The sequence below is a fragment of the Caretta caretta genome, chromosome 5 (genome assembly GCF_965140235.1).
Source record: "Caretta caretta isolate rCarCar2 chromosome 5, rCarCar1.hap1, whole genome shotgun sequence".
NCBI classification, from domain to species: domain Eukaryota; kingdom Metazoa; phylum Chordata; order Testudines; family Cheloniidae; genus Caretta; species Caretta caretta.
In genome coordinates this window covers 81171627-81198998 of record NC_134210.1, presented here as the reverse complement: position 1 = coordinate 81198998, position 27372 = coordinate 81171627, and the positions used below count along the sequence as shown (strand labels likewise).

The 27372-nt window shown below is 42.6% G+C and overlaps 1 protein-coding gene across 3 annotated transcripts in view; it reads right to left on the bottom strand.

Annotated features, from left to right (window-relative positions):
- Positions 1-15209: 15209 nt before the first annotated feature.
- Positions 15210-27372, bottom strand: part of GRAMD2B (GRAM domain containing 2B) — a 75892-nt gene continuing 63729 nt past the window's right edge. For all 3 annotated transcript variants that reach the window (XM_048851016.2, XM_048851017.2, XM_048851018.2), the window contains 5 exons: positions 23962-24084; positions 23686-23773; positions 22965-23069; positions 18746-18839; positions 15210-16770 (listed from right to left, as the gene is read on the bottom strand). In XM_048851016.2, coding sequence (XP_048706973.1) covers positions 16729-16770; positions 18746-18839; positions 22965-23069; positions 23686-23773; positions 23962-24084 — 452 coding nt within the window. In that variant the 3' untranslated portion in view covers positions 15210-16728. The remainder of the gene's footprint in view (positions 16771-18745; positions 18840-22964; positions 23070-23685; positions 23774-23961; positions 24085-27372) is intronic.

Genomic DNA, 27372 nt, shown 5'->3' with positions numbered 1-27372 from the left:
GCAGTACATTATACATCCTGCTACAGTACCCAGCACTCTTTTTTTGCCTAGGGGGAGTTTTCGGGGGGGGGGGGGGGGTTGGCTTAAAAAGAATTTAGCAGATCATTGTGAAGAAGGAAGATGCATGGCATACAGGATCAGGGAGGCCATCCTAAGCATAGGAGGCAGCTTAAAAGAAGGCAGGAAAGAATTACAGGAGAAGCAGAAAAGGTGACATGGAGAGAGGTGGATTGGTAAAGTTTGGGGTCCGAACACAAGAGTGAAGAGATACAGGCAAGGGCAGAACCTTGAAAGGGAGGATGAGGAAACTGAAACTGATAGGGAGAGAATGATAAAAGGGAGGATGTGGTCATAGTGGTATACAAGACAGATGAGTTTGGCAGCAGTATTTTAGATAAATCTAAGGTTATGTTAGGAAGCTACAGTGGAGAAGGTTACAGTAGGGCAAGTGAGAGATTATCAAAATTTGGACATGGCAGCAGGAATGGAAGGGATGGGACTGATTTTGAGTCTGTTAAAAAGGAAGAAACGACAAGATTTAGCAAATGCTTGAAAATGATGGTACAGGACAGAGAGGAATCAAGCATGACACGTAGGTTACAACTCTGGGGAGTGGGCAAAATTGTGGAACTATCTACCATGATGGTGAAAGAATGGGAGGACTTGGGACAGAGTGAATCATTCTGTTTTTAAGATGTATTCTGACCTTTACAAGAAAAATGACTGCAATATCTCTTAGCCCAGGGCTTGTGTAAGTTTGCTCTGTGGTTTTTGTCAACTCTGATGTAACAATCCATGTATTTCAAACCTGGCTACAGCTGTACATTTGCTAACCTTATATTAGCCAATATTTGCCTAAAATACTCCAGTTTGCATGCTGATTATGTTGTTTGCTATTCCAGTTGATTATCACCAGCTCCTTAAAGAAAAACAAATAGATTAAACTGGGGGCTTAGCTCTGTCTATTTGATATGGACTGTTCCAACAAAAGGACTAGTGCATGGGTTAGGTGTATTTGTTTTGCAAAAGTCTCTTCTTTTTTAAATTGCACAATTATCTGTTACCTAGGGTGAAAAATTCATACTTAAATCTGAACATTAACTTATTTCTCCATTTTTTTTTGTAGCTGGGTTATGAAATTGGCAAGTGGAGCCCTATTAATTTTGCAAATCTTAAGCAACTTGCCCATAAAGTATGAGTTGAACAGGAAATAGAACATATATTTCCTGCCTTCAAGCTGTATGATTTAACCACTAGAGAAGCTGCTGCTTTGTCATAACGTCCGGTTAAACCACAAAGATGTCACAGTACTACTTTTTATCCCTGATGACAACAGGCCTGAGGCAGCTTCTACTAGAGTTAAGGGGAATTCAGGCCTTGTCTACACCATGCGTTAGTTAGTTTTCAACACACTGGCAGGCACTGGGTGATTTGCACCCAGCTGGCGCATATTAAAAGTTCCCTAGCACACATCGATGTAGTCTCATTACAAAACTGCATTATATCAGTGCTTACTGGAGAGCTTCTAGGGTGTGCCAGTGTAACCCATGTACCTCCTGGGTGTGGTGTTCTGTCCCATCTAGTGGCACCGAGACCACTTAGAGAGAGAGATAAAATGAGTCTGCTCTACTGCCTTAGCTAACGGCCAGTTGACTTTTACCTCATGCAGTAGAGGTTCATGCACTAAGCTCCAGAGGCGCCACGTTCGATCCCATCCACTGACAACTCGGGTCTGTCGGCGTCACACCAGCAGGGTCCATGAGTACAGTTAGTGCACAATACGCTTGTGCACACTATAATTTACGCCCCAACTAGTGCACACTAGCACATCCTGTAGACAAGTCCTCCAGTCCATCAGCACATTTTTTCAGAAGTCCTATAGACTGAAATACCTTGTCAACAGCAACTATTACATGCCTACTTTTGTTTTAAGCGCTCATAGATTCCAAGGCACCAGAAGGGACCATTTTGATCATCTAGTCTGACCTCCTGTATAATGGGGACCATGCAATTCCCCCAAAATAATTCTTCGAGCACCTCTTTTAGAAAATCATCCAATCTTGATTTAAAAATTGTCAATGATAGAGAATCCACCATGACCTTTGCTAAATTATTCCAATGGTTAATTACGCTTTCTTTTAAAAGTTTACACCTTCTTTCCATGCTGACTTTGTCTAGCTTCTACTTCCAGTCATTAGACTGTGTTTATACCTTTTGCTGCTAGACTGAAGTGCCCATTATCAAATGTTTGTGATTAGAACAGAGTGTTTGTTCACTCCAGTAAAGTGGTAAGTTGCTTATGTACTGTTTCTTATGTAAGTTTGTACAGCAAACTTAACTTCTTTAGGTGTACCAGGAGAGGGCAGGACACTTCCAGGCAGATGGGTTTTGGGGACATTAGGATGGGGAGTGTGTTTGAGGTCACCTTGCATAAAATAAGTGGGTGACAGAGAGTAGAGTGGGACTGTTTGTGTTGTAGGCAGGTTGCTGGGGGTCAGAGTGCTGAACCCAGGCTGCACAGCCCACACACAGGGGCTTTCGTGCTTGTCTGCTGACTGTTGGTATCCAGACTGAGCCACAGAAGTAGAGCATTTAAGGCACCCAGGATTATAGGGCGCGTGGTGACACAATCTTTCACTAATCTGGATTGCACCCCAGAACATCACACCATTGTGTGCTTTATCTGGTAGAACACTGATCCATAAACTTTCAAGATCATTTTCTTCTGAGTTAGCAGTGACTTGGAAACAGGTAATGCCTTTCTTGACACACAGTACCACTTCCCCTCCCTTTTTGCCCACTCCAGCCTTCTTAAATAGGTTATATAGCCATTGATTTTAACATTTCAGTCATGGGACTCATCCCACCAGGTTTCAGAAATACCAACTAGAGCAAATTTATGCTCAAACAAGAAGAATTAGAATTGTTCATTTGTGTCCGATTGCTGGCCATCTTGAAATCACCCATACAGCTGAACCTAGGAGAGCCTCTCTCACTCCCTCGGAAACTCCCCTGTTAGCTGTCTCAGTTCACAGCTCTCTAGTTTGCCTAGCAAATAACTTTTATATCAAGTCTCCCTGCTTAGCTCAGCTCAATACCAGAGGGTGACTAGCCATTCAGACACTTCAAAGAGTGGGGTTGATCAAAACTCCAAGGATTAGAGCCTCACGTCCTTTACCAAGGGACCAACAAATGGATCTGTCTCAGCTGCTTACTCAGGGGCCTATGGCCTGGCTACACAACCTATACACAGAGAGCAAACAAACACCAGAAGCCATGGACACTTAGGACAGTGTAGCATTAATAGATATGAACATGTCTGGCAGCAAGTTTCCAGGCAAGTATTGCTCAGTTTAGGTGGTGTTATAAGACACAGGCAAGTGGCTTTAGCCATCTGAAAAGTGCAATGATCTCCAATAAATGTACTACTTGGTATGTCTTATTCCTACTAAATTCCTGGATCAGTCACTCTGTTCTCATTTACTAGCCCTTGAATTGCCCAATGTTATTCAGACTGTTGTGCAAAATGAAATGCTCTTGTTCTTTTCCTCTGAAATCACCTACACAATCATGAACGCTGACAGCGTTAGGAACATTAGTGCCCAGCAGCATTTAACCTTTCAATCAATGACCCTTGTAGAATTTGGCTGCAAAAGTATTAATTTCATTTTCCCCAAGGAATCGCCACATACAGTGGGCCTGATTTCCTCGCTATGCCTTATCATGTGCAGTCACTTACACCTCTGCAAAGGGTCTATGTTCCTGAGCCAGAATTCTCCACTCACACCAACTCATGAAGGCATTTTACACCCACTTTGACCAGATGTATGTGATTTTGTGGCACAGCCAGAGCTGTAACTAAGCATTTTAATGCCTGAGGTGAGCTATTATATTTGCACTGCTAGAAGTGATGCGATTTCTGCCTTTCATTTAGCACAGAGGTTTTCAAAGTGTGGAGTGCGCCTTCCTAGCGGGATGCACCCCACAGTTTGAAAACAGTCATCTCCTGCCAGGAGCTGGCAGACTGGAAGCTGGTGGGAGCCACCTGGTCCACTGGGGCCCCTGGCTCTCCACGCTGTGGGAGCTAGGGTGCTGGCTGGCTGCCCAGCAGCCCTCCCTGCCCTGCTTCCCAAGCCAGGCCACCTCTGCACAGCTGAATGCTCCCCAGGCACAGCAGGTGCCATAGCTCCAAGCTGTGCCCCTGACATGCTCTTGCCTGTGCCCCGAAGGAGCTCGGTGCTGGCCAGTGAGACCCCCTGGGAGCCGGCCCCTATCCATGGAGCCTGGCTGCCATGGGATGGTCCCAGAGGTGCTCCATGCAGTACTCCTCCCACCTGCCTCTCAGCAGCCTGGTCACACCCCTTAGCCTCCTGGGGACCTGCTATTGCAGCTGAGTCGCTGTCTCCACACTTGCTGTGTGCAGAGAGGAACCGCCCTTGCCTGCCCTGCCCCACCCCATGGCTTCCAGGCTCACAGTCACACAGTCACACAGCCCAAGCTCTGAGCTTGGCGCCGTGCCCAGCCCAGGACTTGCTCCTGCCAGCTCTGGAAACCAAGGCCGAGAGAATGGAGCAATCCCTAGAGTTACCATATTTATATTCCCAAATAGAGGACACTGCCAGGGGGAGAGGGAGGTGGAGGTGTGTTTGTGTACTGGGAGGGACATTTGTGGGGTGTTGGAATGGGTTTTTGGAGGGCACTGGAAGGGGTACCTACTGGAGGTGGACTGCCAGTGCTGGGAGGGGGGGATGGGCTGGTTTAATGGTTGCTGCTGAGGGAAAACTGCATGCAGGGTCCCCACTTCCCCACATTCCCGTATCTCCTTCGCTTTCCCATCCCATCCTCCTTCCCCACTGCCCCCCCTCCCTCTGCCCACCCCCTTTCCTCTCCTCACTGTTCTCTGCTCCCTCCACTCCCCCAACTCCCACATCCCCCTCTCCTTGCCCCATCCTCCTATCCCCTTCTCTTCCCTTGCCCTATCCCATCCTTGTTCCTTCCCCCTTGCCCTGTCCCCTGCCCTCCCAGGCACTCACCTTTGAACAGAAAGCAGGATGAAGGCTATATAGGGCACTTAGCACATGTAGAAGGGGGAGACGAGCGGCACTAGGACCCAGGAGGTGGCATCCAGCTGCAGAGGCATTGAGAAGCAGCTCTGGACCAGCCCCTCCACTCCTGGCCAGGGCCTCTGTTTGGGGGGGCAACGCCCCCCCAAACTACATCCATGGACTCCAGCCCACGCTGCTGGGCCCAATCCTGTTGGGGGAGGGGTTGATGCTGCTGGGCTGGATCCTGCACGGCCCCATTTTTGCACCCCTTGCCCCGGCTGGCTCTGTGCCCTGGGCAGCTGCCTCTCTCACCCTGCCCTAGTTATGGCCCTGGGCACAAGATAGTGGGGAATCAGGGTCTTTGCAGTTGGAGACCTTTGGCACAGTAGGGTCTCTTGTCCTGTTCTGTATTTTTAACAATACTTTTCAGACATTTTGTCCTATAGAAGGCATGAAGTGAAGAGGCTTTCTTCTCCTCCATCACAGTACAGGAAGTCTGGTTTAGCTGAGCATGTCCAGGTCATAGTTTGGTTAGTGAATCCAGCTTGCTATTGTAACCCACACACCCCCTGGGTGTGGTGTTCTGTCCCATATAGTAGTGGCATCAAGAGAGAGGGAGAGAGAGGGGGGGAGATATATATAATTAAATGAGTTTGCTCTACAGTATTAGCTAACAGACCATTGGACTTTAGCTCATGCTGTAGAGGCTCATGCAGTAAGCTGCAAAGGTCCCCAGTTTGATTCTGATGACTGGGGTCTGTTGACATTACACTTGTTTTTTTTTCTCCCATAGTGAGCTTTCTAATTGTTTTGTTGATCAGATTGGTCATTTGGACTGAACTGATCACAGCTGTGGCTACAGTGGACAAACACCATGGTTTTACTAGTAATTCACAAAGTTCCATTTTCTTTTCCCTCTCCCTCCCCACCAAAAGCACATTTTAATAGTTTTTGAACATGCCTATGCTTTTGCCTCACGCTTTACTAAGCACAAAAGGGTTTGAATCGCAGTATGATTGATAACCATAGTTAAACAGAACATTAGCCTAATGACATGTAACTCCAGCATGGTTGTTAACTTGTGTACAAGTTTATTCCTTAAAAGGGAACGGAAGTTGCCAGGCTTTAAGTTCAAATGAGTAAGACAGACAGGTCCCTCTTGTTCTCATGTGGCTTGCAGCTGTGGCTGTGGAAGCCCAAAGAGAAACATATAATAGTGAGCTAGTCCTGGGGCATAAGCAGTGCAATTGAATCTGCAGAATAACATGCACATTTCACACCCTCCATGTGTCTGTCCATATGTAGGGTCAAGCAGGCACACGTATGAACCAGAACAAAATCCATATAAAGTGAAAAGGGTGTAATGTATAATTAAGTTGTTTTATTATAGGGGGAACTGAACTTTATATTCCGTGTTTTAACCTTTTTACATACAAAAAAGTACATTTCTGGATTTGGGGGGGATGGAAGCAAAACTCCTCTACTGCTAACAAAAAGACAAAAAAAATATACCAAGGAACCCAGAAACAAATCTGTCCTCCTCAACAAAGAAAATTCAGGATATGCTAATAGCTAATTCAAAAAATAGGAACTGAGTGATTAAGAACTAAAGGGGAAGAAAAAAAACAGGTAAATAGAGGCAGTGAAATGATTGATTGAAGTACTGTGCTTAGTGTTAAATGAACAAATTAATAACTAGTCACTCACAATGACCAAAGCCATCAACTGGGGAGTGTTGAGAATGTGATCATGGTTTCATACGGGAGAACGCTATACTGCTCTAAACCTCACATATTCATAAAACTATGCTAATATTATACTTGTTATGGCAGACATTCTTCAGATTTAGATATTAAAGGGCTGTGGTCAGTGTTTTAATCTGGTTTCTGATGGTGAGAGGCAATATAACACAAGGTCTTGCCTCTTGTGGAAAAAAAAATTATACATTATCCTCAGCTTCACATCTTATGAGGGCCTGATTCCTGGACTATAAACAATAGAAGAGTAATGAGCAGAGCTGTGTCGGCAGCATGATTTTAGAGCTCAGTACCACCAGAAATCAGTCTGAAATGATTACATATCTCCATTTCTACGTGGAATGAAGTTCTATAATTAAATAGGGAATAAAAAAAGAATAATAGCAGAGCAGTTTTTTTAAAAATTTGCTATGCCAAAACTTTCCAAATCATTTCCACTTACTAGAGGCTGTGGTTGAGTAGTTCCACAGTTAATACAAATAACAGAGGATAGGAGAGAATAGTCTAATACAGCAGTTACTATAAGAGCATTTACTGTTGGTCTCTAAAAAGTGGCTGGCCAAATTATGCTGAATATCTTGTTTTCATTTATTGCATGACATTAAAAGATTGGAATGCATTTAATGTGTTTTTAAGCTAACATAACCATCCTCTGGGTCCTAAAGAGATGTTATGAAGTTGCAAATGGGAAAAGTAGTTTGTGTAATTGTGAAAGGGAGGAGAGCTGGCATAGACATACTTTTTATGAAGATGTAGTTCACATTTGTGAGCCTCCCCTATTTAATAGTATCTGTGTTCTACCACTTGAATGCTTAGAAAAGCTGAACATCTACAAATAAACTATACATCATGATTAAAGACTACTGAGAATTGTTTCTGAAGGGAAAAAAACAACACCACCACCTCTGAGGCGACACCAAAAGATTTGGTGAAAGCGAATGTAGGCTTGGTTTTCAATAGAAGACATGAGAGCAGTTCTGGCAATTACTTTCCCATAAGACTAACTTCCATTGCTACCAACATAATAGAACAAGTTTTGAGTAAAAGTTTGAAGAGTAATGCTGGTAGAAATGGGGACTTGAGTGGAGCTGGATTTGCTTACACCAATAGTGCATTTGGTATCACTTTTCTGAACTTTTAGGGTGAAATCCTGAGTACTGTTGAAGTCAATGACAAAACTCCCATTGACTGTAATAGGGCCATGATTTCAATCTGAGGCCTTTTCTTCACTGGGAAAAAGGTAGCGTGTGTATATGTGTGGAGGCTAACACCTGTTAGCTAACACAAAATAAAATCCTAGTGAAGGCAAGGCCAATGTAGTGTTCGCATGTTATCTCTTTGAGGTAAATCTGGGCTCTCCCCTACTGTGTACCTCAACTGACTAACACTCATGAAAATGACAAACTATATTGTCTACATGAAGATGTTACCAAATATAAGCTAATGTGGTAAAAGTGCCGCCATCCTTTTGGAGCGCTCAGAGAATAAGGGCTTATCTGCATAGGGAAGTTGACTGACAGCTATTTTCCCCATGCAGACACGCCTTAAAAGAACCACAGGTGTAAAGCAGCATGGCTTTATAAAGACCAAACCTCAGCCAGCTAACTGGATAGCTTTTTTGGTAGAATTAGTAAATTAGTTAATGAAGGGGAGACAGTAGATTTAATATTTTGATGTCAGTAAAGCATTTGATGAAATCCCACTTAAAGTAATTCAAATTGGATGGCATGGAAACACTGGGATGTAGATCAGTAAACTGGCTAAAGGGTGAACACAAGGGGTAATGATAAATGGTAAAGTATCTGTTGGGAAAGGTGTCTAGTGGAGTATTACAAGGATCAGAGGTAGGTTTCGTCTTAAAATGTGGGTAACTTGTCAGTACCATGCTCTGTTTCAAGTTGGATACCATGTAGTAATTGTTTTAGACGTAGTTGTTCACATGAGAATCATGAGCCAGTGTCACAAACTGCATTCCATGAGAAAAAGTCAACAGTTCATCACATACGTGTTTGGAATTAAACATTGGTACAAAGTGACTTCCCTGTACGGCTTGCCTCAGCTCCAGCTTTTGTACAGAACAAGAACACACTGGAAGATTAGCATAGTCCTTCAAAGTCATGGGCACTACCATGCTGGTGGAACAGTTCCAGAGCCGTGTTTTGCACCATACACTAGGAACCAGGTACAGCATGTGAGGCTGTAATGAACTGGTTAAGCCACCTGTTAATTCTTTACTTTGGAAAGAGCACTTAGTGCTATCTGCAGATGTATAGATAAGAGCTAGTTTTTAATTTTGCACTTGGCAGCATATCCAAATGATTGCTCTCTAATCTGCTACTAAGTACTGGTAAAGTGCCTTCTCAATGGAAAATTACCTCATCAGTATCATTATGTATGAAATGCAGTTGAAGGGCCCCTTCAATCTACAGTCCTATTTCCATGCTACCTACGTTGCCAAAGACCAGGAAACTTGTTTATAAACAACTAATGGAGTTTAATATGGACACTTCCATTTCATCATGACTTGAGTAACTGAGGGACAGCCTTTTACTGGGCTTCCTGTATGACCAACAAGGGTGGGTTTTTAACTTCTCTGAAATAAATGAGTATGTGACTTGTAACCAGATCAATTCAACACAGTGGAAGACAAAGTGTCATGTACATAGGAAAAAGATAACTGCCATTAAACACAATACACAAGATGATTATGCACACTATTGTTTTTGTTTTGCTATTGTTACTTAAATAGGTACCTGAATATTAAGTGAAAGTTGCTCTGAGAAGGAGAGAGAGAATAGAAAAAATGAGATGTATAGGTGGGACAGATGTGCATAGCTACACCTTGGGAGGAGATACCTATAGGCTATATGACGTCTTGTAGTAGCTCCTTATTCTTTCCGTGATATATAGGAATGAACTCTCCATGGCAGGGCAACCTCAATGGAAGGTAGTGGTGTCACGTCTTTAAAACCTCTTCTCTGGTGGTCTTCCTAAGCTAGAATTTGGAGTGTTTCAGGGCGCACCATGTATGATCTAGTTATTTAGTAAAGCTTTTACCTGTTTTTTAGTAAGAGGAGGTTTGCAGGGATGGGGAGGGAGGTTGTTAGTAAGCAACCCACTAATAGGCTATCATCTATTCCCACAATTTTGTGAAACCCTGATTTTACCATAGTTCGTTCTTCCCTGCATTATAAAATTTCTGCTACAGGTATAGCAGCCAGCAGGAATTTGGGAGGAGCTCACTGATTTCAAGCCACAAATCTGAGAGGCAATAAGTAAGCCGTTCTATGTATGCTAGCAAATTAAGAGTGTTAAATAAGGGTTCTGCTATTTCTCACCTGGCAAACTGCAATTAATGTGTAGCTGGTGAAATCCTTCCAAATAAAGAAGTCATTGTTATGTTTATAAAAAGCATATGACAGAGTGATAAAAGGCCCAGTTTGTTTGCTTCAGTTTCACTTATAATTAGCCGTCCTTCTTTCATTATCTTTATTGCAGGCTATTCCTCCTTAATAACTTCAAACTCTCAATGCTCTTAAGTGCAGCAGGTCACCAGTAACTGCAGCTGACACGTCAGGTGATAAACTAATAACCCTGCCGAACGAAAGGTTCATCTAGAGATTATCAGATGACTACAAAATCTATAGCTATAAAGGTATGTCTACACAGCAGGTGGAAAGTGTAATTCCAGGTCAAGTAGCCATAGACATGCCTAAAAATAATAACATACACAGCAGTACTGGCAGTGGCTTGGGCTAGTGGCTTGAGTACGTATTCAAAACAGTTGTTCTACAACCTGTCCCCTCTCAGATGTAGAAGGAATGTGATGAATATTCTCTCTCTCTCTCTCTCACACAGAGTCATTTCATGAGCAACTCTGATAGAGATGTAAGGCCCAAGGCAGGGGCAGAAGGGTCCCAACAGGTGGACAAAACCCAGATGGAACAGACAGGTGAAACTCAAGTATTCTGCCTTAACATACCTGGCAATAATCTCACATGTTTTACTGCAGCAGGGGATGATCTGATCTTTATTGACTAGACCAGGTTCAGAGCTGTGAGATAGAGGGCCTACGTGTTCTTACTAAATGAACCTTGCAGAGATTTTATGGGCCCTTTCCCAGCAGCTCTCTATTTCCCAGTCCCAGAGGGCATTGCACCGTAATTGGCACTTACACAACACCTTTTGGCTCTAATCCCATAGTGCTATTGAAACATTTATAACACACTTGTGAAGTAATCCACCATTATTCCAGATTTACCAGAAACTGAGACACAAATGATTTGCTGAAGGCAGTGTGCAAGTGACACTCCCAGGATCAGAAGACAAGTATGAGTTCTGACCTTCACCCACAGCAGAGCAGTGCAGCGCAGCACTTACTTCTCCTGCATTAGAAAGAAATTAGATTACTTGGATTCACCTTATCTTGAATTGTGCCATCTGGGTTAAAGAGACAAGAGCTACACAGAGATCCTCTTCACCCACCTTGTATCTCTCTAATACAGCCACAACAACATGTAGGTTAAAGGGCAGCTGGCAGCCTAAAGACCTATTAAAATAAATTTGGATTACTCCTTTACTGCTGCAACTGTTTGTTCTGGTCACTGTTATCTCATATATGTGCTTAGAGAACAGTATGGTTAGTGATAAATCTTTAGCTTACCTGCTCTCCTTCCCAGTCTTCTGTAAGACTTCATTCAGCATATTATAAATATCCCCACAAAGCTTTTTCATAGCAAAAACATGACATACTTGCAGTTATCAGGGAGTAATAGATCTGCTGTGTTCAGTGAGTGGCAACAGTTGCTAGGAAGTTCTCTTGATTTTATAGTACCCAATCATCAGTTCTTAAAGGCACAGTACTTCTATTAACTGATACCTAAAACACTATTACTACCACTTCAGAGTAAACAGATCTGTCTGGTGGGCATAAGGGAGGTGTTGGGGGATATAGAGCCCATTTTCATGTTATGTCAAAACAACAAAACAAAGCAGAAACTGTTCCAGGCTGTTGTGGAACTAGCACAGGGGAGGGGAAAGAGAATCAGTCTTGTCCAATTACCCCATCAGTTCTGTAGATGAAAGCTATGGAAATTCTTTCAGTCCTAATGTACCTGAGGAGGGGATAGACACAGGCCCTAGGAAAGTCCAATAGGCCAGTTTGCATTTATAACTAGAACTCCAGGAGAAGTGAGGGCTTGTGTATGCATGAGTGAGAGTTCTGGGAAGCTGCTCTGTGTTAGGCTGGTATAATGTGAGAGCAAAGGGTTATGGCTAGCTAGGCACTTATGTAAAATTAATATTGACAGCCCTGTACTATGGATCAACCTATTCTTTACTTAAATAATTGATGTCATCTTACTTCTTAGCTATTGTTATATTAGCTTTGACTTTTTGTGAGTTTCCTACCCCAAGTACTGTAAATCGTTTGCAATTGTTACTTGCTTTAGGGTTATGCATCCTTTTCAAGGGGCACCATTTCCCCCACCTGCATGGGTGTGAAGTTGACACCACATTGAATCCTTATGGACCATCCTCAATCCTCATGCTGTACATTATTTCATCCCCAGGGTGAGGATAACAAGTCCTTGCTAGAAGAGTACAGTAGGCAGTCAAAATTTTTAAAAGTGGCTGATGGTTTTGGGAATGCAGCTTGTGACATCTTTAGGGGTGTCTGATTTTCATAGGAAGTTCAACACTTTCTGGAAAGCCCCTTTTAAAGGTGCTTCAAATTGGACACCTAAAATCACTAGTCACTTCTGAAAACTTGGGCTTCTCCATTACATTTTCCCCATGAAATTTGTAGGAAACAAAATTACTCTGTAGAGAATTCCAGCAAGTGCATTTTGTATCCATTTGTTTGGTAAGTAGTGTAGTCCTTCTTCCCTGTCCAACTAGTTTGATTTTAAAATCTAAAAGACACCATAAAAACCTCCTGATTAGCAGTTCCTCATCACTAAGTTCAGTAAAGATCTCTTCCAAAGTGGGTGTAATCAGAGCTTGCCTAGCATAAAACCCCTCCCCACTGCACTTGCTGTTAATAGGTAGAACTATTTGGTATGGTCTTCAAAATAAAATCAGTTGACCCTGTTTCTGAGACAACTTTTCTGTGCTTTGTAATTTCAAGAATTGCTTTTAATTGATACCCTCTGCAAATGCAAAGTCAGCTTTTCAGTTGGATGGAGTTACATAGGCAGCTCTGTATAGTCTCCACAAGGTTTAAAAGACACCAGGTTTAGGAATATTGTTCAGATGTATTTGAACACAGACTGTGATAGTCTTTTCTCCATCCTGGGCTCTGCTTAGAGGGCTCTCTTTGAATTAAATAGGAGGCATGTGGGCACATCCAAAGGCAACATTTGGCCCTTAGATCTAGATAATGAATTTTTTTTTTTGGACAAATAGTTAATTGCCAAAACATGACTTGAAACTTTATGTGAATTTGACCCAATTAGTTCTCCCTGGAAAAAACTTATTGCAGGCCAGCAAAATAAGACCGAATGTATTTTCCCCATTTTAACTTTTAGCCCAGGGGTTAGGGTATTTGCATGAGATGTGGGAAACCCCAGCTTAAATTCCCCCCACAGAGCAAGGACTTGAACTCAGCACTGCCCCCTCCCAGGTGAGTGTCTCAAAATCATCACTCGGCTATAGAGTCATTCTCTTGTGCTGCCTCTCTTTGGCTCACTGAATGTGTAGGTAGGTCCACAAAGTGGACCAGCTTCAACAGGAGAGATTGAGAGCAATGCCTCCTAAAACAGGCTATAGCCTGGTCATTACAGTGCTAACCTGGGAGACAGCAAATCTGAGTGCTAGGCACAGCTCCAGAGGGGGGGATTTAAACCTGGTCTCCCACATCTCAGACAAGTGCAATAACCATGGCCCTAAAGGTTATAAAACAAACATATGCTCACTGTTATTTTGCTTGCCTGAAACAGACTTTTCTGATCTGCAGACAAATCCCAAACGTTTTCAGCACTAAACCAAAACACTGATTTTTTTTTTTTTGCCCAACTCTACTTAAAGTTGCCTCAAGAGGCAAAAAAATTTAGTACAATCTCTGTTTTGACATCTCTCCAAGTAACGTCATGGAGAAATCTATTACCAGCATTGGCACACAATTCATACTGCAAACTCTGAGGCCCAGGTCTACTGCTAGCCTACAGCTCTTGTAGACCAGGTGTTTCCAGGGGCTGTTGTGGGATGGACCAGGCTGTGTTAGGGTGAGAGGAGATCAGACTGGGGAGATCCAGTGTTTTGGCCATTCCTCACTACCATAATCCTCAGCAGCGGAATCACATTAGGACAGCTATCGGCAGTGTCCTAACTTGCACTAGGGGCTGAGCCAGCCCCTGGATAAGGCAGTTGCCTCTCCTGTCCCTTGCATTAAATTCTCTGGTGGAAGTCAGCTACTGCCCTCCATTGCACTCATACAACTCCACTGACCTCACAAGTGAGGGCAGAATTTGGCTCATATTTGGGAATGTGAGGTGAAAAGTTGTGTGTGGAAATATCTTAAGATGTTTATCAGTTTGCTCAACTAGTAATATTTATACATCTAAGTAAATATGAAAGACCTTCCCAGAAACTTTACAGCCACAAAGAGTACATTCAGTGGAACTTCTGCCATCTGTGTTTCGGGTGGGATGGAAAGTGGCCACTTGAGTGTGGAACTCTAACTTCCAGCATGCTGAAGAGCCAAGCCTTGTGGTGCTCTCTTCACTGTGGTGTGTATTTGTGGGGAAACCACATCAACCTGAAATAGATCCACTGAATGGGAGAGGTGCCCATGTGCACCATATACGACTGTCCCCTGGCTCAGCTGTGCAGATCGCTGCACCTTGCCTACAGGCTGAGGGCGACAGAGGCTTCTGTCCCACATTCTTCAGGCACAGGTTTACCCAAGGTTCACAGCAACATGTTACAAATATTGGCCAGATCCTCACTGGTGCTAGAACTAGGGGTGCTGGTGGGGCTCCAACACTCCTGTGCTTGAAGTAGTAAGAACCACCACATGCATGGTTTCCATCAGCAGCATCCCCACTATAAAAATTGTTCCTGCAAATCCTCAGCTGGTGTAAATTGGCCCTGGTGTTACATGGATTTACAGCAGCTGAGGATCTTCTCCAGTGGCCGGAGATGAGGAAAAATGCATCCACACTGAGAATCTGAATGAAAGCCTTCAATGGAAAGACTCTCATGGCCTGCATTAGACTTTTGATCAGGCCCTAGCTGCCTTGTGTAGTATGATGTATTAGAAGAAGGTTTGAAAACAGATTCTGGAGGCACAAAACAGATTCAGAGTAAGAGCAACATTTCAGATTGCAAAAACCGGTATCAGCTTTGTTTATGGTATAAAACTAACTGCCACATGTGGAATGTACAAGCAAAATTGTAAGCACCAAACTTTTTAAAAGTTTATTTTTTATTAAACAAAATAAGGTACATTTCACAGAAATTATAAAAATACATATATAAAATCTGTTTACTTACAGGCTCTATCTTATGCTACTCTAAATATTGCCTCATGAAAACCAACCAACCAACTTGGTAAAGCAAAGAGTTAAAATCAACAGTTACTTCATCATTTAACAAAAAGAAAAGGAGTACTTGTGGCACCTTAGAGACCATGGAAACTGCAGCAGTATGCATCCGATGAAGTGAGCTGTAGCTCACGAAAGCTCATGCTCAAATAAATTTGTTCATCTCTAAGGTGCCACAAGTACTCCTTTTCTTTTTGCAAATACAGACTAACACGGCTGTTACTCTGAAACCTTTCATCATTTAAGGCTCTGTGAAAACAGAACAATGTAACAAGAGGGACACCTATTTTTCTTCTGTTCACTCCAGTAGAATAGCTTCTGTCTTTGTATTTTCATTAACTTGACAGTTCCCATTGTGTAAGGGTGATAGACTCTGTGGGATCTTCCGTGACCAAATTAGCTATGGGACTCCCAGTAACTGGAATGGGAACTGCACAGCTAAGACCTCATGCAACCCTTTGAAAAGCTGACAGTGTGTTAGCACTGGAGGGCATCATGAGCAAACTGTGTTACAATGATAGATTTAAAATATACTGGAGATTTTAAACTGTGCTTAGGTGGCACCCTGGGCTGCTATCCTTATAAACAGTTTGCAGAAGCTACAGTTCATAGTGGGTGGGGTATTCTGTAAAAATTGTGAGTGATTGCATAGGGCTTGATCTTGTCATCTACTGGGCGCTTAATTTGCATTGAAGTCAATGGGCCAGATCCTCAGCTGGCATTAAGCTGGTATAGCTCCAATGAAGTGAATGGAGTTGTGCTGATTTACACCAGCTGAGAATCTGGCACATAAGGAGAAGAGTGCACTCAGCACCTCAGAGAATCAGGCCCAGAGAGACCAGACATGAAGTTGTTTGACACATGCATAGATTTTGGGGAACTGGGGCAGAAGAGAAGAAAACTAAAAATGGAGTGTTTATTCATAACTACAGTAATATTAGAGAGACAGGTGCTCTCTCCAAAAGACAACAAGCATTTGCACATGATGGTTCTGTAGCTGTACATCCAGGACCAAATTCTGCTCTGTCACATCCATGTAAATGGAAAAACAAATAGAGATAAAGGGAGTTACTCCAGATTTACACTGGAGTAACCAAGAACAGAATTTGGCCCCAAACTATAAAAATCACATTGTGTCTACTGATGTGTGACTAGCAATGGAAAGACATTATTGTCAGAATACACAGATATATTTTATTGCACAAGAATAAACCACTCTCCAGATTCTTGAGATAGAGGAGCTACTGCAGGAGTCTAAGTGTGGCTTTAGATTAAAAAAAAAAATGGAACACGAACTCCAGCCTGCAGAGTTCACTGCAGTGTTTGATGCTGCTTATCAGACATAGGAGAATGAGGTATGAAGTAGTCCAGAACATGAAGGTTTCAATCACCATCTTCAAGTAGTCTTTGTAAGTTGTTTTGTATCTTAAAGAAGAACAGAAGGTTCAGATAAACTTACTTCTTATTCACACAGTTAGAAGGCATTCTTCAGTGCAAGTCTGAATGCACCACTTAATTCTGGCACTGCTATTTATACCCTTTTAAAATGGTTGCTATACTGAAGTCAACCCAACATCCATGTGTATCAGCCAGGTACAGAGCTGTCTCTTGAGTACGGCAAATCGGGGCGACTGCCCTGGGTCTCATGCTTTGTGGGGTCCCCGCACTGCGATAAAATTGTGAGGAGGCAGGCGGGGAGGTGAGGCGGGAGGGTGAGTGGGGTGAGGAAGCGGATGGGGAGGTGAGCGGCAGGCAGCTGGACAAGGAGGAGCCCCCCTACCAGAACCTTCCCCTTCCCCCAGCGCCTCCGACCTGCCAGCGGGCCCCACCAATCAGCGTCTCCCCCTCCCTCTCAGTGCCTACTGCCTGCCGGGGATCAGATGTTTCATGGTGTGAGGAGGCACTAGGGGGGTGGGAGGGGAGAGGAGTGAGGGCACAGCGTGCTTGGGGGAGGGGGCAGAACTGGGCAGGGAAGAGACAGGGTGGAGGTGGGAAAATTCTTTTGGCCTCAGTTGAGCAAAGCATTTAACTTTAAGCATAGGCTCAAGTCCCACTGAAATCAATGAGACTTCAGAACATGCTCATGTGCTTTGCTGAACTGAAGCATTAGTCTTTATATGAGAAATCCCATTGTAATGATTTGGCCTGTGTACTTGGGTCAAGACTGCAGGAGCAGTCTCTGAATATATCTTACCATATAGTGAGTTATCTCCTCTCACTCACTAGTTTTAAACTAGTAAACATTGACACTGAAGTCAATGGAATGACTTCAGATTTACACTGAGGAAAGAATCAAGCCCCATTTCCTTGGTAGCAAAGTTGTTCTGAAACCTTTGACATATAGCTAGCACGGATATTAAGAAAAGTGGAAAATTAGTGGAAAATGTGAATGCATCCGATGAAGTGAGCTGTAGCTCATGAAAGCTTATGCTCAAATAAATTGGTTAGTCTCTAAGGTGCCACAAGTCCTCCTTTTCTTTTTGTGGATACAGACTAACACGGCTGTTACTCTGAAACCAGTGATATTAAATAATCTCAGTGACATGCAACCTGAAAAGTTTGCTCTTGAAAAACAAACTGTATTAAAGACCTTGGCAAGCTATCAACATTTTAGAAACAAACACTCATGTGATTTTAGTATGTAGGAATTCAAATAAAGGGTTATTACAGTAGAAATATAACTTACATGCTGTGTCAGTGGAAAAAAATGAAACACCTTAGTTTTAATTATCAGTTTACTGCACTTGAAATACAAATGTAACCAATTGAAAATATACCTTCCTGCCTACCCTTCTTTTGTTTGATTTTCCAGCTGGGGAAAGCAAATACATTTAGTTCTGCAATTAGTAAATGGAAGAGAGAAGAGGTCATCTGCAGGGAACAAATGGCTGGTGCATTCATGTTACCAAGCAGTAACAGGCTATTACTAAATACCCACTTTGTAGGTGAACACTGGCATTCCAGCAGCTTTTATTGTTTGGACAAAACAGGCTGAAGAAACAGATCACCTAAGAAAGGTAATATCAAAAATCTGTTGCCTTACCAGCCAAAAATGAAGGTCATTAACTGATCATAAACACAACAAATCACTGGAGGTTTCAGAGTAATTAAATGGCAATTGATCTCTCAACCTCTCATAAGGGAGCACTCACATATACTGACACAGGTGCTCGGGCTTAACTATTAATTTATGCCATTGTCCAAGAACCATCTCACCTCAGGAAGGTGGTGCACACTCTTCCAGAGATGCTGTTCTGAGATCTACAAAAGCAAATCTTTCCCAAAAACTTTTGGGAAAGACAAACATCAGTGGTTTGACAAGGACCTGCTGTCCTCATCATGTATGCTGAGTATTGGGCATTTAAGTACTTGCCTTATTTTATTCATCTCAATAAATTACCTTTTCCAATTTTATGAGGTTAGCTGTTAGTTCACCACAGAGGGCATCAGCATTAATTTGCAGATGGGATCCCAGGCCTTGTTGCACTGGCTGGCTGTTAAACAAAAGAATGAGATGTGAAGGAGAAAAGCAAAGATGAGGACATGTAATAGAAATTTTATATAGAGAGCAATGAATGATTTGAATGGGAACATTGTTAGTGCGATACTTATTTAGCACAGTATTTCTGTAATGTAATTTGTGCCCCCAGACTACATTCTTTACCAGACTAATTCTACAGAAACCAAGATGGAAATTAAGCATTTTTATTAGTAAAACCCCTCTAAGTATGCTTGTGTCTTATGACATGGATCCAAACAAAGTGGGGAAAAAAAACTGTGGAAAGTGCACATTAGGATCACTCTATATCCTTTAAAAGTTTGGACCACATTGGAATGACTCTCCCTCCATTATCAAAGTGGTTTGAAGGGGCCATAACAGTCTCACACACTCTAAATAAGGGAAAAACCAGTGGATGAACAGCTTTCCAGGCATTCCAGTTAAGGATAAGGCATTTTTCCCTTCTTACTCCTTTAAATTAATAATCAAGAGCCTAACTCTGCCCTCTACTAGATACACACTACCCCCACTGTCAGTGGAACCTGCAGAAGTAACTGAGAGCAGAATTAGACCCTAAATGGTGCAATAGTTTCTCTAAATGGCCTGGAGTGTTTTTGTCATGGAATGTTTTATTCATGGAGGACTGCCTCAGGAAAATGGAGTTAGAAGTGTAATGTAACTTGACCCAAGAGATTGGGCCTTTTCAATACTTTGCAGACAGGCCCACCCATTCTGGGTACGGCACTGCCTTGTGTTAAGTTTAGCTTTAGCTTTTTGTTGCTTTCTTTGGCTGCTTGCTTTTCAGGGCGTGCTTCGCCAGCGGGCAGACTGTGTCAACATTTCCGGGTACAACACCTGCTGCTGCAGTTTTGCATGCTGGTTTACTATTTGATTTTTAACTGTTTTTTGCATGCTAGATTAGGAAGGTTCACAGTCACATGGGGGAGAGAATATAGTCCATTCTTGAATGTAATGCTAAATAAACTAGTCAGTTTCCCCTACTATATCCACCTGTGAACCCCACTAGCTATGGTTTTGGTGCAGCGACTAGGCATTGCTATGTCTGGGTAGGATCTTAAGTTTCTGGGGCTTAGACCAGTGCTGGGTCAGGAGCCCTAGCTGAAGCAAGTTGTGCTCTGCCCTGCTGTGGAATAACTATTTCTTCTCTAATTGGCTCTCTTAAAGACAGCTATCTCCCTCCTGCTGGGTCCCATTCCTTCCCTGAGCTCGGGAATTATGTGCTTCCAGCAGACAGAATGTAGGAGGAGCCTGGGGAAAAATCTGTATTGTCAGACTTTCATAGAGCCCCCAGCTGCTCTGTGCTGAAGACTAGGTTGCCTCCCGACAACAGGTAGGTGCAGAATGAGGTTGGCAAAGGAAACGTTATTTGTTTTTTTGTTTATAAAAACAGCAAAGAAATGGGGCCTGGAGAGGGAACTATGATGTAACGAGGAGCAGGCCCTGTGTTTGCTTAGGTACCTCAGGAGGGTCAGTGAATTGCTTATAAATATACTATGTACCTCACTGCCTTTTACCCAGGATGATGAATGTTTATTTGGAGGGTCCGAAGGGTTAATCCAAAGTCTCCACACACTACTTACTTTTTATTGCCTTTTCCATTAACTGAGGCCATTGTTTTGGTGCATGGAAATCTATTTTAAACCACCTGAAAGTGCAGATGAGAGTTTATTGGTGTGGTATTGGGGATTGTGCCTTCAATGGCTGAGATTACCAGACAGAGTCTGGATGGGGCACCGTGAAGCTCTTGTTAAGCACAGCCAACTGGAAGCAAACACAGAATAAACTTGATCTCCTGCAAGCACCTTAAGCACTGAATGATCCCTGAGTACCACAATGGCTGTACTAGAAATAAATGCTTATTAGATCTGACATCTTCTATGTTTTTAGTGCAATATAGTCCTATTCAGAGTACATACTAGTCAGTAAGAATAAATATTCATGAGTTAGGTTTCAGAGTAACAGCCGTGTTAGTCTGTATTCGCAAAAAGAAAAGGAGTACTTGTAGCACCTTAGAGACTAACCAATTTATTTGAGCATGAGCTTTCGTGAGCTACAGCTCACTTCATCAGATGTATGCATCTGATGAAGTGGGCTGTAGCTCACGAAAGCTCATGCTCAAATAAATTGGTTAGTCTCTAAGGTGCTACAAGTACTCCTTTTCTTTATTCATGAGTTAGTGGATTAGGTTATTGATATTGACATTAACATTAACTGAATTACTTGTATTTTCCTAAAAAGAAAAGGAATACTTGTGGCACCTTAGAGACCACCAAATTTATTTGAGCATAAGCTTTCGTGAACTACAGCTCACTTCATCGGATGCTGTAGCTCATGAAAACTTATGCTCAAATAAATTTGTTAGTCTCTAAAGTGCCACCAGTACTCCTTTTCTTTTTGCGAATACAGACTAACATAGCTGCTACTCTGAAACCTTGTATTTTCCTAGCTGCTTCTCCCCTTTCCCCATTAATATATTTTACAGTTTAAGGCTAGGTCTGCACTTAAAAGTTTTGCTTGTAGAGCTATGTCAGTTAGGAGTATGGGGAAAAAAATCAAGCCCCCTACCAACATAGCTATGCTGACAAAGCCTTAGTGTAGGCACAGTTATAATGACAAAAATGTCCTTGAGCTGGTATAGCTTATTTTATTTGAAAAACTGGTATAAGGTATACCTGCAAAAAGACCCAAAAAACAACCCCACCCCCCCATCTATATAAACTATGTCCCCAGTGGGGGGGTTGCCAATATAATTATACCAGTATAGCTATACCAGCAAACCCCTTCTAGTGTAGATCAGACCTAAATCTATGAAGCAAGAAAACAGCCACTGGGGACAAATTTTTCCCCTGACCTGAGCTCTGCATGCTGCTGCAACATTGAGGGAATGGAACTGGGCCACAAGGGTCATGGGAAAATTCCCCTAGCGAACGCACAGCAGACATAAGTGGCCTTAACAATTTCTGGTGGAGGGGGCAGGCCCATAGTGCACAACACTATGGGGGGTTCCAGCCTGCTCTGAACTGTGTAGCAGTCTATAGGTGCCCTTCAGGAGGCTGCTGTAAATTAAAGGACTTTTTGCCTGCTCTAATTTATGCTGATGATGGCCACACTGGCACTCAGAGCAGTCCAAATTCTTGAGGGAGTAAACCTTTTCCTTTCCTTTGTGCTGCATCACAAAATGGGGTACTGGTGCAGTAGGAGGGGTGTAGCCTGAAGATGAAGGGAGCCCAAACCTTCAGGAACCCTTTTCCCCACAGTGCACACAATCAGATGAACCTGCCTGCAGGTTCTGACCTGTCTAAAGCAGGGATCTCAAACTCAAATCACCACGAGGGCCACATGAAGACTAGTACATTGGCCCGAGGGCTGCATTGCTGAACCTTTTCATACAAAGATACAAAAGCGCCCCCCTCTGCCCCGGCCCCACCCCCACTCCATGAGGACCTGCCCCTTCCCTGCCCCTATTCCAACCCCTTCACCAAATCTCCACCCTAGCCCTGCCTCTTCTCCACCTCCTGCTCTGAGCGCGCTGTGTCCCCCCTCCTCCCCCCCCCTCCTGGAAAGTCTTAAGTGCGGCCAAAGAACTGTCTAGAGGACATGGTGTGCTGGGGTGTGGGGGGGTGGAAGGAGGAGGAGGTGGAGCGGGGGGTGAGAGGAGCTATGCTGAGCCACAGGAAATAACTCGTGGCTTGTGGGCTGTGTGTTTTAGACCCCTGGTCTAAAGCTAGCCAGATAGCACCTGGAGAATACAGGTTTCCTTTGCAGAACAGCCAGTTTCAGGAACTCTGAAATATGCCTCTTTGAAGGGAGGGTACAGTCCAACTCTAGATTGTCCCATAACACCCTGTGTCACCTTTAGTCCCAATTAACTGAAATTTGCTTAAATCCAGGTTATACCTAAATTCTCTTGAAGTACTTTTACCCCAATGCTCCTGAGAAACAGAAGAAGTTATGAGATGAGACTAATGCAGGCTCAAGAACTGCATAGCACTAAATTGTTGTCAATTATCATGAGGTTTTGAAGAAGACAGGTGTCCAGCAGGGCTTAGCGTGTAAAACAGAAGATTATTATTCTCCTTTAAAAATGATGTCTTCTTACTCATTAATATGGGAGGCAACAAAGGAAGCCATGGAGACTAGCTGTTCCTCCAGAACATTGATTTTATATCTCATGTAGAAGGTAGATAGGACTAGGACACAGACACTGCAGGGGAAAAATAAAGGACAAGACAACTGCGTTAGTTGGAACATAGTACCCTCAGACAGATGTATCCAAAAAGAAGTTTGATAATACTTGTCATTTTAAAAATCAGTGAATAAAGTTATTTGTGCACTGTACAATTCCAAGCGTGGGATTTTCAAAGCTGCCTTAGAGCACTGGACTCTCAATTCATCTGGTGCCCACATGTTTCAGGTAACTTTGAAAAATCTCATCCTTAGAGTCTACAGCAGTGCTAAGTGTTATTTGGGTGGACATTTATGTAGTGTTCTTAAACTTAGCTGTCACAATCACCACAGAGGTTTCTCTAGGGCATAGGCTAGAAAATCCACACCTACCCTGGAGCACTTCTTTGAGCAATTTAGAAAGTTTACAAGAAATGGTATTCTTCTGCTGGCTTTTATGCAGCAGAACACATTTTACTGTAAAATCCTATTACTGGTACACAAACAAGGAGGAATGAAGAAACCCGCTTTTAAACATGCTTCTAGTTTTACACTGGGTGGGGGTGCAAGTCCATTGAAATCAGCCCTGTTGTAAGACTGGTGTAATAAAGGTATGAGGAGACTCTGATGGTCTTGGTAAAGAACTGTTCACTTACAGAACTGCATAGATAACAAGTATGTGGTTCAGAGACAAAAATCTGTGGGACTTCACTCTGTGGAAGAATCCAAAGGCTCCAGTCTGGCCTGTTGTGAGAAGAACAGAATTATTTTGATCAAACTGGACTGACGTAGCACAACAAAAGAGACTTTGCAAATATGTGGCAAAGGATGTAAACAGTAAGAGACAGATACCCTACTGATGTAAATTGGCCTGCACTTATGTGGAGCTACACCAATTTATACCAGCTAAAGATCTAGCTTTGGTTCTTTACCATTTCTGGGAATGTTCCTGCCTGTTCCTTCAGGCATATGTTTACTGCGTAGGTCTGTATGGATAGACTTTGCTTCTGCCTTGGCAACTTTCAGATGAGTCTGGGTCTCAATGACATGGTAATCTGTCAAAAACAAGATTGGATTTTAAATTAAATGAAGCACAAAGGAAAATGTTTAAGGTCAGCTAAAACAGTTTCTCCCAATATGAAGATCTGAAGGGAAGCCCTTCTGGGATCTGGATACAGGTGGCTTAATTAGAAGATTCATCTTAAGATTTTAGTACAATCTGCATAGTAGTTCAACATATTTTACAAGCTTAAAAAAAAGCAGTGGTGAAATGCTTTGCTATAATGTATTCAAGTTTCAAGTTCCTTTGGCAAGTTTAAAGTTAGATGGCAATGCTCATGAGCATTGCCATCTATCAGTGAAGAACATGTACAAATACTAGACACAAATATTCTATAGTAGTGATCCAAACCAGTGCAGTAGCAATATCATGAACTTTAGGGCATTGGATCACTACTACTTTTAAAAAGGGTAGCTCCAATAAACACACTTGCTTCCTAATATTCTAAAGGGTGGCTCTCTCTTTTATTTAATTAAAATTAAAGTTTTGTTCTTGCAATTGAGTTCTCACAAAATCTGAGTACTTGGAATTTTAAGAACTTGGATGCAGGCATGTGTTGGGCAGAAGCACAAGTGTGTCCACTATTCATTTTTTGTTGGAGGAAAGCAAAAAGGAAATATGTTTTGTTTTGTTTTTTGAAAATTACTCTATCTCCTCTTCAAGAAGGTACAAACAAATATTTAGTCCTAAAAGAAGGTTTCCTATATTATGAGTGGAAGTGACATGTTGATGACATGGTTACTAATCCTAGAACCTCCCCTTTTGAAACCAAGAGCACTGAAAATAATAGCTTGCTATTTTGGTAAAAACCACTATCAGGTCAATTTTCAGAGTAACAGCCGTGTTAGTCTGTATTCGCAAAAAGAAAAGGAGTACTTGTGGCACCTTAGAGACTAACCAATTTATTTGAGCATGAGCTTTTGTGAGCTACAGCTCACTTCATCGGATGCATACCGTGGAAACTGCAGCAGACTTTATATACACACAGAGAATATGGAACAATACCTCCTCCCACCCCACTGTCCTGCTGGTAATAGCTTATCTAAAGTGATCATCAGGTTGGGCCATTTCCAGCACAAATCCAGGTTTTCTCACCCTCCACCCCCCCACACAAATTCACTCTCCTGCTGGTGATAGCTCATCCAAAGTGACCACTCTCCCTACAATGTGCATGATAATCAAGGTGGGCCATTTCCAGCACAAATCCAGGTTTTCTCACACACCCACCCCCACCCCCATACACACACAAACTCACTCTCCTGCTGGTAATAGCTCATCCAAACTGACCACTCTCCAAGTTTAAATCCAAGTTAAACCAGAACATCTGGGGGGGGGGGGTAGGAAAAAACAAGGGGAAATAGGCTCCTTGTTTTTTCCTACCCCCCCCCCCCCGATGTTCTGGTTTAACTTGGATTTAAACTTGGAGAGTGGTCAGTTTGGATGAGCTATTACCAGCAGGAGAGTGAGTTTGTGTGTGTATGGGGGTGGGGGGGGGTGAGAAAACCTGGATTTGTGCTGGAAATGGCCCACCTTGATTATCATGCACATTGTAGGGAGAGTGGTCACTTTGGATGAGCTATTACCAGCAAGATAGTGAGTTTGTGTGTGTGGTTTTTGGGAGGGGGGTGAGAGAACCTGGATTTGTGCTGGAAATGGCCCACCTTGATTATCATACACATTGTAGGGAGAGTGGTCACTTTGGATGAGCTATCACCAGCAAGATAGTGAGTTTGTGTGGGGGGGTGGAGGGTGAGAAAACCTGGATTTGTGCTGGAAATGGCCCAACCTGATGATCACTTTAGATAAGCTATTACCAGCAGGACAGTGGGGTGGGAGGAGGTTTTGTTTCATATTCTCTGTGTGTATATAAAGTCTGCTGCAGTTTCCACGGTATGCATCCGATGAAGTGAGCTGTAGCTCACGAAAGCTCATACTCAAATAAATTGGTTAGTCTCTAAGGTGCCACAAGTACTCCTTTTCTTTTTATCAGGTCAATGTGACTAAAGCACAGGTTCTGCCATTAGCCACGCACTGACCAGCCATTCTCTTTGACTGCCAATTTATTTTGCTGGAAATTGGATGGTAGTTATATTTAGGAATCCAATTAAACTAATTCTATTCAGTTCAGGTTCTTATAGCATACCTGTAACTGTGGTATCTGAGTATGTCGCAATGATGCATTAAGCTAGTTTTTTTAAAACTAAAATGGGATGCTGGGCTTTTACTTGTGAAAGCAGGTTAGAGAAGTGCACTTTGAATAGAGTGGTACAAGGAAGTTCTTAGTTCCTGCAGGACAGAATTCTACACTCTTGAAGCAGCCTAGAGAATGCAAGTATTAGAAAAGCTGGCCATATAACTGGGGAGATAGCCATACTGCCATGGAAATGTGAGCTGAAACTGAAATGTGTTCAGCGGGTGGTAGCAACACAGCAGTTTAGTTGTTGCTCCCTAACACCACCAAATAGTCATTTCAGAAACCCACGTGGTAAACATGGGGGGAAATAAAACTTTGTGGCAAGTAAAAAGCCCTGCTAAATTAAACCTAACCCAGTTAATAGATTCATAGATTCTAAGGCCAGAGGGGACGATTGTGATCATCTAGTCTGACCTCCTGACTAGCACAAAACAGTTTCCCAAAAATAATTTAGGCTATTCTAAACAAAAGAGGATTGATACACTGCCTCATTTGAAGTTACTGTTATTAAAATGGCTTTTCATATGATACAGATAATGATTTGGAATTGCAAGGTAGAACACAGAATGGCCCAAGAGGTGTAAAATAACTTAAGTACTAGACACTCAGGGCACATTGGCACTACTTACACTAGTGTAACATAGCAGATTTTTGCCTTATTTCTTTAGATTGCAAAGATTGACACTCCACTATTCCCATTATAATTAAAGGATGCAACAAAATCCTCTCTGCCTCCCGCCTTCCTCATGCAATGTTTTGGGATGACTGGTTACAGAAAGAAATTACATCAAGCAAACACAGAGCTAAGGAAGGATAACTTTGTATATATTGAGGCATTTGCAGATACTGTTCAAAGAACCTTGAGTGAATAAGCTCATATGGCCAAAGCCAGCCTCTTCTAATAAAATGGTGGAAAAACTGAAACATCTGCGATACTTCCCAAGGCTTCAAGGATACATAGTTTTTGTTTTATCTATCTAGCACCATGACACAAAAGCACATATTTACTTAAACTTATATGGGATAAAGCAGGAATTCAGCTGTTCATATTAGGAATGGATCAGCAGAGAAGGAGAAAGTTACATTGCT